The sequence below is a fragment of the Dendrobates tinctorius genome, unplaced genomic scaffold (assembly GCF_039654945.1).
Source record: "Dendrobates tinctorius isolate UK_male_01 unplaced genomic scaffold, ASM3965494v1 ptg000062l, whole genome shotgun sequence".
NCBI classification, from domain to species: domain Eukaryota; kingdom Metazoa; phylum Chordata; class Amphibia; order Anura; family Dendrobatidae; genus Dendrobates; species Dendrobates tinctorius.
Window position 1 is genome coordinate 38,224,978 of NW_027361730.1, and position 11,764 is coordinate 38,236,741.

General features: G+C 47.0%; 1 protein-coding gene across 1 annotated transcript in view; it reads right to left on the minus strand.

Moving 5' to 3' along the window:
* CPEB1 (cytoplasmic polyadenylation element binding protein 1) overlaps window positions 1–2,937 on the minus strand; it is a 112,582-nt gene extending 109,645 nt beyond the window's left edge. Inside the window, exon 1 of the mRNA XM_073579563.1 lies at window positions 2,791–2,937. Coding sequence (XP_073435664.1) covers window positions 2,791–2,805 — 15 coding nt within the window. The 5' untranslated portion in view covers window positions 2,806–2,937. The remainder of the gene's footprint in view (window positions 1–2,790) is intronic.
* Window positions 2,938–11,764: the final 8,827 nt, after the last annotated feature.

An 11,764-nucleotide genomic window follows, 5' to 3' on the forward strand; every position in this document is an offset into this window, starting at 1 on the left:
GTTTCTTATTGAAAGATGTGCCACTTTGTGGATTAATCCTATACTGATATGGCATAGTGTTACATCATATTCTGGCTTGCACGCCAAGGACGCATCTTTCTTGGCAGATTTTATACACCATCATGTGCTTTCAACAGCAGCATTCAACAAGCACCAGAAGAGCAAGTCATACCACATGCCCATTACACGGTAGAGGGTCGCTGATGATTATTATGACAAGGTCTGCTGAAGATCTCCATACTTGCAATTACAAATTTTGGTAGAGCCAGTGTTCAGCTGGTGGTTATACTAAATTGTGATTTTCTCTATACATATGAAAAAAAATGAAAAAGCAGCACAAAAAAAAAAAAAAAAAAAAAAGGGATGAAAAAAGTGGGTGCAAGCTTGAGAAAGGTCCATACCCCTTTTGGACCGAAACATCGCACTGTATGGGCACATAGCCGGATGGGCTAATAAACATCACTAAATTTGAAGACTCCATGGTGTGCTGCTTTCATTTCTGATGGATAGTTCTCTATACATAGCTGTGCCTCAGTACTGCTATGTGTAGTACAAGCGATCAGATAATTCCAGCTTCAAGTCCCTTAAGGGGGGGGGGGGGGGCTAATACAGCAAGTGAGCATTTAACATAATAAAACAATCACATCCTTTTGCCACAATATAAAAAACAGTTTAAATACAAAGTGTGTTTATAACAGAGTTTGTAGAAGTTATATCAAAAATAAAAATTAAACCAATCAGCAGCGCTGAAGAGTCAGTATAAAAGAAACAAAGACAATATAATAAATTGGGATACAGCAATTCAGTCCTGTGAATGTTTCAGAATTTGGGAACATTATGAAATGTCTGTTCATGATCTAAGGATCTTGGCTTCTGGTTGAGATGAACCTGTGCTGCACTTTATGCACATGCTCAGTAGTGACCAGTGCTGTGGAGTCAGCTGAGATGAATCTGTGCTGCACTTTATGCACATGCTCAGTAGTGACCAGTGCTGTGGGGTTAGAGGTTTGGCTTATGGACTCCACAGCCCTGCTGATCAGTAATAAAGGGTTTTTTTGCCACTGTAACATTGCAATGAGGTAATCAAAAACATCTTATCTTAGCTAAAATTGTATCTACAAAAATGTCATTTCAGGGAACAAAATTATAAGCCATCAGCACCACATACTGAAAGTTGAAGATATAGGTCTCAGAAAATGTCAGATGCAGAAAAAAAAAATAAAAAAATTCAGATTTCTCACCACTGAAAAGTATACATGAAAAATGAGCACTATAGCTTCCTGCAAAACATTGGTGTAGCTAAGGCTGCTTTCACACATCCGGCTTTTTGAATCCGGCACGATGCGGTGAAATTTGGAACAACCGGATCCAGTTTTGTCCCATAGAGTTGTATTGTCGCCGCACGGGTATGCGGCGCATTCGGGTTTTGCCAGATACGGCAAAAAGTAGCCGTCTGGCGTCTGCAAAAAACGTTCGCTGCAACGTTTGACAGCGCATGCGGAGACAGTCTCACGCTGCTTTTAAATATGGGCTCCACCGTATCCGGCCAAACAGGCATCTGGTGTCTCCGGCACATCCCGGATCCGCCCCTACGGCTTTTTGCCACACGGCGCCGGAGACACAAAGCCGGATGTGTGAAAGAAGCCTTAAGGAAACCAAAAGGCTGATCAAAGAACAGTGTCTAATGAGATTTGTAAAAGCCAACAGGCTTCTGTGCCCTTTAAATGCAAGGACATATTAGAAGGGTTGCCCCACTTGTGACATTTAGGGTGTGAACACACTGCATATTCTGCTGCGGTTCCTAAGTCTGAGGGCCTAACTCTGGTTCGCTGATCCCCGTCACACATAGCGATCTCGCTGGCGAGATCACTGTGGCATCACATAATAAGCGATCTCGCTAGCGAGATTGCCGTGTGTCGGGGCCTACTTGCACTGAGTTGTGACTTTCAGTTCACCCAGACACTGGAGCGAGATCACAGACCGATGGAAACTGAACAGAGCTGATAACACATGAAGAGGGCAGCTGGTTAGTACAAAAGTGCAGGAACTTGAATTAGTAGCACCATTCCAGAGTTGTGCAAATAGACAAATTAAAAAAAGCCAGGCACCCACTGGCACTGTCAAGTGCAGAGATGCCCCTGAGGTGACCTGCATGTGGGCTGTCAGGGGCAGAGAGGCCCCTGAGGTGACCTGCATGTGGGCTGTCAGGGGCAGCACATCCTGCTTGGAGTTGCTACAAGCAGAGCCCCCTACACTGGTGATGCCCCACCTAATTGCCAGCATGCAAAAGCTTCAAACTACGCTTAATAGCCAATGCCCATTACCAGTCGCCACTTTAGGCAGATGCGAGCACCAGTGCCCCAGCTGTGATATAACGAAGGCAAGGTGCCAGACAGAACACAGCAGAGCCACAGCTAGCGCAGAGACGCGCAGCCGTGCGTACTACTGTCCTCGGTGCAGAGCTAGTCAGCGCCACTGCACGGGCGGCAGCAGCAGACACTGCGCGCTCACTGCCAGCCGCCTTCCCGCCACTCTGGTCTGTGGGCGTGGCCTGTGGAACCCTGGACCAGGCGGATCTGCGCTCAGCGCCGAGCAGCGCGTTACCTCCAGCCAGTGCCTGGCCATTGCTTGCAGCCCCCCTACATACACTGCAGGCCATTACTGCAATACAAGACTATGCATTACATTTGGCTGCAAAGTATAAGGAGAAGGCAACAGTATCAGCTTCCCTCGCCGCCACTTTACTGCAGCCTGAGGCCTCCGCACAGGAGCCCGCACCGCAGCCCTTACCAGTGGAAAAGCCATTGCACTGTGCAGCCTCCCCGCGGGTGGAGCTTCTTCACACTTATTAGTTTGGTCCTCGCCGGTTGTCCGCAGCCTGTTGATGCACGCTGTGACGTTTCCTTTATGCACCGGCGTGTGCGCGGGCGCCGGTCCCTTATATCCCCGCCAAGTGCACTGATTGCCTGCACCTGCCTCCCGCGCTCCAGGCCGCGGCTGCTACATCGGGTGGGAGGAGCTGAGGGCGGCGCTGGGGTCTGTGCCCCTTATTCTTAGAGGACTGTGCGCCCTGTGCAGCCATTGCTGCTCACTGTGGTTTCTGCTGAGGTGTCAGGTGTGAAAGAGGCAAAAAAAAATTCATTTAAAGTCTCAATTAAATGACATTTTTTTATTATATATTTTACATAAGAGGAAAAACTGGACCATTTTTCACCACATTCACATGTCAGGGCTTCCATCTGAATCTCTGAAAAACGGGATAAAGTCAACATTTTGGTCCATCAGTATTTGTAAGCCAAACCCAGAAGTGGGCAACCAGAGGGCTAAATTCACACTGGGCGTTTTTGCTGCATTTTTGGTGCATTTTTTTCTATTCAATGGGTGAAAAATGCTGAAAGAAGTGACCTGCTCTGTGTCCAAGAAACGCAACAAAGCACAAAATACTGATGACAAAAAACACCAATGTGTGTGCATGTGATTTCTGAAATCTCATAGGCTTTGCTGGTACTGTAAAACACAACTGAAAATTAGCATAAAAAAAACGCGAGTGTGAACATAGCCTAATAGAAACACATCACCACTTCTGCATTTTTCGCCCACTCCTGGTTTTGGCTTAGGCCTCTTTCACAAGTCCATGTCTCCGGTACGTGTGGTGACAGTTTTCACACGGAGACACGTACTCACATGACGTGCACATATCAGTGTGTTTCCACGGACCATGTGTCTGTGGGCAAAACACGCTGACATCTCCGTTTTTTGCCTTCAACACGGATGGCAAAACATCCCGCACACGTGCACATGGAGAACACATTGATGTCCTCCGTGTGACACGCATCGGCACCGGGGAAGAATTAAGCACTGTTCCCCCTGCGGCTGGTGCTGAAGCCGGCTGTCATCATTCTCCCCTGCTCTGTCGGCAAGCAGAGAATGATGAGCATTATCTTAAAGTCCGAACAACAACAGGTGGGGGCTTTTGGGACTCTTACCCCCATTATCTGACACCTGCTGTCACTAATAACAGTGACAGTAGGTGCAGATGATCAGGATATTCCACAGCACTCACCTGCTGTCGTTCGGACTTTAATATAACGCTCATCATTCTCCTCTGCCGGCAGAGCAGGGGAGAATGATGACAGCCAGCTTCAGCACCAGCCGCCGGGGAACAGTGCTTACAGTAGCGCTTCTTCTCCGGCGGCCGTCCATGTTGTACTGATGCGGCACACGGTTGCCACTTGTATGCCACACATAGTACACACACGGATATCTTCGGTACCAGTTTTTCTGGATGTGTGAAAGAGGCCTTAAAGATAGGTAAAAATCTCATCAGTGAACGTGGTCTAAGGCATAGCCGCCGACAGGGGGGCCATTGAGTTTAAAGAAGGTGTCCACTACTTGGACAACTTCTTCTTATACCCCATGATTGGCCTTGATAAAATAAAAAAAACCTATACTCACCTTCTGTGCTGGCGCTATTCCCATGCTGTCGGCACTCACTCTCCCCAGTGCTCCCGTGCAGCTGTTGTGACACATGACATATGACAACGACGCCCAATCAGTACTGGCATCACTGTCCCCGCCTTCAGACAAATTGAACACTGGGGAGTGGGAAATCAGAGGTGATGTGGGAGAACAATGATGGGGATGGTGGAGAAGATAATGATCAAAGTGGGGGAGAGGACAATGGTGGAGGAGAGAAAAACAAAGGAGATGGAGAGAGGACAAAGAAGGGAGTGGAGAGACGACAATGATGGAGGTAGGGGAGAGGATAATGGAGGAGGTGGGGGAGAGGACAATGATGTTAGTGGTGAGATGACAATGATGGAGGTTTGGGAGAGGACAATTATGGAGGTGGGGTGTTCTGTCTCTGACATCTAATTGTTATCTGATTGTTTGCTTGCATAATTTTGTATTTTCATATAGGAAATTTGTATATTCAGGAGTTTTAACAATCTTTATTCGTCTGCAGTGTTTTGGCTCCCTCTAGCGGCCAGAGTCATGTTCACGTCCTATTCTGTTTTTTACCTGTGTCTCAATCTCCTCCCTTCTTTTTGCAATGCATTATGGTAGCTCTGCCTCCATCTCCCTCCATTTTCCTTCAGCTTGTATCCAAGAAGGAGTTCATCCATTGCTGTCCCCTTGCGATTGCATTGCCGATATGTACTTATGCTTTCTATAGGTAATTTTTGTCTTAATGTTAGCCTAGCATAGTCAGTTGTATCCCTGGTCAGTTCTAGCTTGTAACCTTCATGCAATATGTATGACATGTATAATATGTATTTCTGCTGTACCCTGCACTGATTGTATGTATTATGATTGTTTACAGTTTCACCGCATCAATATACCATCACGTTCAATAAAAGCACAGACTCAACCACAGTCTCCTTATTGGACCCCAGTACAGCGGTTTAGCTGTCTGTATATCTGCAATGAGTCTGCTTCATTTAGGGAGGACAGAACAGTGAAACAGCAACCATCCAGCTAGTGGGATTCAAGTCACCGACTACAAAGAGAATGAATACAGCTACAGCAATCTCTGTACAGCCAAGCATCCCCAAGACACCATGTCCCACAAGTCACATAGGACAAAATCTGTTAATTCCGTCTCCTCAAAGACAACATCCATCAGCAACGCGGTCACCATTGCCCGCGCAAATGCTGAAGCCGCCAAAATGCGAGCAAGCTTTGCTGACCAAGAAATGCAACTTAAATTAGAGAAAGCACGAATAGATGAGAGAGTCGATCAAGAGAGAAGGTCGCAGTTGGAGAAGGCACGCGTGGATGCCACCTTAGAAAGCCTATCAGCAAAAAGGGAAGCTGCTGCCGCTGAGGCAGGATCGCTAGAAGCTGTGCAAAACCCTGAGCTGCATAGACGAAAGTCTGCCGAGTCTGGAGTTTCCACTGCAAGATTCACCACAACGCACATCTCAGTACGTTAATGAACTTCCTGATCCAAACAATAACCCTGAACCAGTACCAAAACAAGATCAGGACATCTCCAGTGAAGCAAGCGAGAGTCATCACGAGGCTCAGCTCCAGGACAGATACAAACACGAAAACATGGAGCAAAACAACTCTGCTAATGACTACCTTGCCCCTCACCAGGTAACCAACGTGAATCACCTTGCTGACACATCGCACGTCAGACCGAAGCAATATGACAGCGGCTGGCGCGACCCAGAGGGTACTAACAGGTACGAATGCACCTCACATCACTATCAGGGTGACCCATCACCAGTATACTCTGTTGACAACTGGTTCACAACAGAATTTGCTAAATTCTTCACACGAAACATCGAAAACGTCTGTGCCACTCCTTTATTGAGGTTGTCTTGATAATTGCCAATAATTTCCATCTGTTGTCTATTCCATTTGCACAACAGCATGTGAAATTGATTGTCAATCAGTGTTGCTTCCTAAGGCCCCCGTCACACATAGCGACGCACCAGCGATACCAACAACGATATGACCTTGTCAGGATAGCTGGTGTGTTGCTATATGATCGCTGGTGAGCTGCCAAACAGGCAGATCTCAGCAGCGAACTGGACAGCGACGACGCAGGTAACAAGCGTGCACGTCGCTTAGTTACCCGGTGTGTACCTTAGATACCAGCGTGCTGGTGCAGGGAGCTGGTATCCAAGGTAAACTGTGGGTTTCTAAGCGCTGCACGGCACTTAGAAACCCGCTGTTTACCTTGGTTACCAGCTCTCTGCACCAGCGCGCTGGTATCTATGGTACATAGCAGGTTTCTAAGCGCCGCGCGGCGCTTAGAAACCCACGGTTTACCTTGGATACCAGCTTGCTGATCGCTGGTCTCCCGCCTGCCACACGCAGCGATGCGTGCTGGCCAGCGGGAGATCAACGATCAGAAAAATGTCCAGGGCTTTCGAGGACGAACAGCGATATCCGGCAGGGGGGCCGGTCACTGATAAGTGTCACACACAGCACGATCGCTAGTGAGATCGCTGTTGCGTCACAAAACTTGTGACTCAGCAGCGATCTCGCTGTGTGTGACGGGGGACAGTTTGATTTCACAGAAGTTTGATTCACTTGGAGTTATATTCCGTTTAAGCGTTCCCTTAATTTTTGTGAGCAGTGTATATATATATATACAGGTCATTGAGACACACACACACATATATATATATATATTTCATAGAGTTCTACATAGCATAATAGCCACTAAATCAATTGCCGGCTTCTGTAAAATCATTACAAAACCCGACATGAAATGACACATGGTTTACATACAGTAAACCATTTCATTTAATTTAGTCTTTTATATGTCTTTAAATAATAATTAGATTAGGGTATGTGTGTAAAATTTTGGACGTGTAGGTGTTAAATTAACGGGTAAATTTGTAGAAAAAAATTGTGTGAGCTCCCGCGGTAATTTCTTTGCCAGAGAGGGAAAGCCAGTGAGTGAGGGCAGATATTAATAGCCTAGTGAGGGACCATTGTTTTTGGCCCACCCTGGCTAAAAAAATGTGCCCCCAGCCACCCCTGATAAGGCGCATCTATAAGATGCGCCTTTTCTGGTACTTAGCCTCTCTATTCCCATTGCCTTTAGCGGTGGCTCATGGGTTAATAATAATAATGGGTTAATGTCACCTTGCTATTGAAAGGTGACATTAAGCCAGGTTAATAATGGAGAGGTGTTAATAAGACACCTTTCCATTATTAATCCTATAGTAGTAAAGGGTTAAAAAAGACACACACATTAATTGCAAATTCTTTTAATGAAGTAATCACACAAAGATTTTTGACCAATTTTATTATTCTGCTAATCCAAAAGAATTCCTTGTTGTCCTGAAAAAAAATAAATAAATAAAAAAAAACATTCCCATATACTAATGTGCCACAAACAGGAAGTTGATATCACCAACCATTCCCATTTTATTTAGCTAGTATCCAGGTGCACTCCTGTGCCTTTTGTACAATACGTACAATGAATTTATATTCTGCGTACCCTATCTGTGGTACACGAGCGTTGGCATGCTCAGTTCTACGCGGCTCTTCCTGACTTACTCTTTTGAAAGCACTTGCCCCTTTTGACTTTTCTCTCGCAGTCTCAGCCTCTAGCCTATGGCCTATGCTCTTTGTCAGTCTGAGGGAATGGTAATGTCTCTCTAGGCTCTGCGGATATCACCCACCATTCATCTACGTCCTCTGAAGGTCTCCTTACTGCCAGGTTCCTCTGCTATTTCAGAGGTTCGGGCACCCCCCCCACAGAGACACAGGGACGAAGCAATTTAAGGTGTAGCACTCTTCCTGGAGCCCACTCTTCCTCCTCTGGTTGAACCTTGTACACCGGATTCTCAGGGTGTACCGTTCTGGTAACCTGGGGAGGTGTTGTCTTCCACCTATAGTCCAATTTGTCCCTGGGATGTTTTGTTTATGCCTGCACTCGGTATCCAGGTTGTAGTAGTGCCTGCCAGGGTCACTTCTGGATGGCTCATCTCCTGGAATTTTTGTTCGATGAGCCGACTCAGTATCTGCAGTCAATGTCGATGTTCACCACCCAGGTGGTCATGCTCATCCTGGTAATATCCTCCTCTGGGTCCAGCTCTACCTTGGTTATTTCACAACCGGTACGACCAAACAGCAACATGTAGGGTGTGTACTAGATTGTGGCATGAGCTCGGTTGTTGTACACCCACACCAGCTCCGGAACAAACTCAGGCCACTTCATTTTCCGATCATCTTTCGACGACCTCAACATTTGTAGCAACGTCTTCCTGAAGAGTTCGCAGGCTCCGTTTCCCTGAGGGTAGTAGGGCGTTTTTCTAGACTTCTCAATGCCGTAGACTCAATGTAGTTCATTCATGAGTTTTGCCTGGAAGAAGGCCCCTTGATCTGAGAGAATCCTCTTCAGGTACCCATAGACTCGGATGAAGTCTCAGCAGATAGCTTGGGCCGCTGACTCGGCTGTCTGTTCTTGGGTCAGGTGACGACTGCCACTACTGATCCGATTTAACTTGAATAGTCCTGTATTGAGGATAAAAGCTATCTTCAGCTGGTCTTGCTCGGCCATGGGGATCTTCCAACAGTCACTGGCTAAATCAAGGGAGGAGAAGCATTTAGCTTTTCACAATGCTGACAGAAATTCTTATATCCATAGCAAAGGGTAGGAGGCTCGGCCTATGCTGGTGTTCAACCGCCGATAATCCACATAGAACCTTCAGAATCCTTTCCTTCTTCCGGACCAAAACGATGGATGTAGCCCAGGGGCTGCTCTGACTCTCTTGTATCACCCCTCTCTGCAACATGTGGTCTAACAGATCGTTCACTTCATAATACATCGTGGGAGGAATTTGACAATATTTTCCCTGGATGGGGGCCACACTTCCCACACGGATCTCATGCTGGATAGCCTCCATAACTCCAAAGTCATAGTTGTGACAAGCGAACACTTCCTCATATTGGGTTTAAGATAATAGATGCGGCACTCACCAATTCAATGTAAGAGACGGGAGTAATATAATGGAGCAGATAGAAGTAGACTTATCTTGGTTTTTCCCTAGAAAAGTGGGACAAGTAGAAGACCTGTTGGGGCAATATGAGGAAGTAAAAAGTAGCCTGTCTCAGGTAAATATGCCTTAGGCCTGCAACCAGTTGGTCTCTAAATATTTCATAGATGGAATTTAGTCTTCTATGTTCACATTCAGGTTTCTTAGTATTGTCAGTCGTTACTTCCTGCAGTGCTCACATATTGTCCATGCTGAACTTTCCTCCCACCTCTCTTCTAACTTGCTGTTTGACAATCTACAATCTGGTTTCCGCCCCCATCACTCCACTGAGACAGCCCTGACCAAAATTACTAACGACCTACTTACAGCCAAAGCTAACGGACAATACTCTATACTTCTCCTTCTAGACCTGTCTTCTGCTTTCAACACAGTTCACCACTGCCTCCTACTACAGATCCTCTCTTCCTTTGGCATCAAAGACCCCGCCCTATTCTGGATCTCCTCATACCTTTCCAACTGCACATTCAGCGTCTCCCACTCCCGCACTACCTCCTCATCCCACCCTCTCTCTATTTTAGTCCTCAAGGCTCTGTTCTAGGACACCTACTCTTCTCAATCTCTACACTTGGCCTGGGGCAACTCATAAAGTCCCATGGATTACAGTACCACCTTTATGCTGATGACACTAAAATCTACCTCTCTGGCCCAGATGTCACCTCTCTGCTGTCCAGAATCCTGGAGTGTATCAGCCATACCCTCCTTCTTCTCCTCTCGCTTCCTCAACCTCAATGTGACAAATCTGAACTCATCATCTTTCCTCCATCTAACAGATCTTCCCTACCTGACCTATCTATCACAATTAACGACATCACGCTTTCCCCCGTACCGGAAGTCCGCTGCCCCGGAGTAACCCTTGACTCTGCCCTGTCCTTCAAACTGCAAATCCAAGCCCTTTCCACCTCCTGTCGCCTCCAGCTCAAAAATATTTCCAGAATCCATCCTTTCCTCAACCCTCAATCTATTAAAATGCTTGTGCATGCACTCATCATCTCCCACCTCGACTACTGAAACATCCTTTTCTGTGGCCTCCCTGCTAACACCCAAGCACCTTTCTAGTCCATCCTTAACTCTGCTGCCAGACTAAGGGTACCGTTACACATAACGATGTCCCAGCGATCCCACCAACGATCCGACGTGGATGGGATCGCTGGGACATTAACTGATCGCTGATGAGCTGTCACATAGACAGCCCCTCCAGCGATCAGGACCAGCGAGCACGCTGGTTACCAAAGTAAACATTGGGTTTCTAAGGGCTGCAGGGCCCTTAGAAGCCCAATGTTTACCCTAGATACCAGCGTGCACTGCAGGCAGGGCGGGAGGTGGAGGCAGAGCGGCACAGACAGACCAGCGTAGCTCTGCTATCTGCTACTCCGGTCTGACATTCTGGAGTAGCAGATAACAGAGCTACTCCGGTTTGTGCACCGCTCTGCCTCCACCTCCCGCCCTGCCTGCAGTGCACGCTGGTATCTAGGGTAAACATCGGGTTTCTAAGGGCCCCGCGCCCCTTAGAAACCCGATGTTTACGTTGGTAACTAGCGTGCAGCGTCGCTCATCGCTGGCTCCCGCTGCCACACGCAGCGATGCACGCTGGCCAGCGGGAGACCAGCGATGAAAAAACGGGCCAGGACGATCCAGCACGATCAGCGATACCCCGCGGGGGGGGGCGATCGCTGCTGGATGTCACACAGTGATCTCGCTGGAGAGATCGCTGTGTGTAATGGGACCTTAATTCATCTCTCTCCTCGCTACTCCTCCGCTTCTCCCCTCTGCAACTCTCTTCACTGGCTTCCATTCCTTCAGTGTATCCAGTTCAAATTACTAATACTGACCTACAAGGCCATCTACAGTTGTGGCCAAAAGTATTGACACCCCTGCAATTCTGTCAGATAATACTCAGTTTCTTCCTGAAAATGATTGCAAACACAAATTCTTTGGTATTATTATCTTCATTTAATTTGTCTTCAATGAAAAAACACAAAAGAGAATGAAGCAAAAAGCAAAACATTGATCATTTCACACAAAACTCCAAAAATGGGCCAGACAAAAGTATTGGCACCCTCAGCCTAATACTTGGTTGCACAACCTTTAGCCAAAATAACTGCGGCCAACCGCTTCCGGTAACCATCAATGAGTTTCTTACAATACTCTGCTGGAATTTTAGACCATTCTTCTTTGGCAAACTGCTCCAGGTCCCTGATATTTGAAGGGTGCCTTCTACAAACTGCCATTTTTAGATC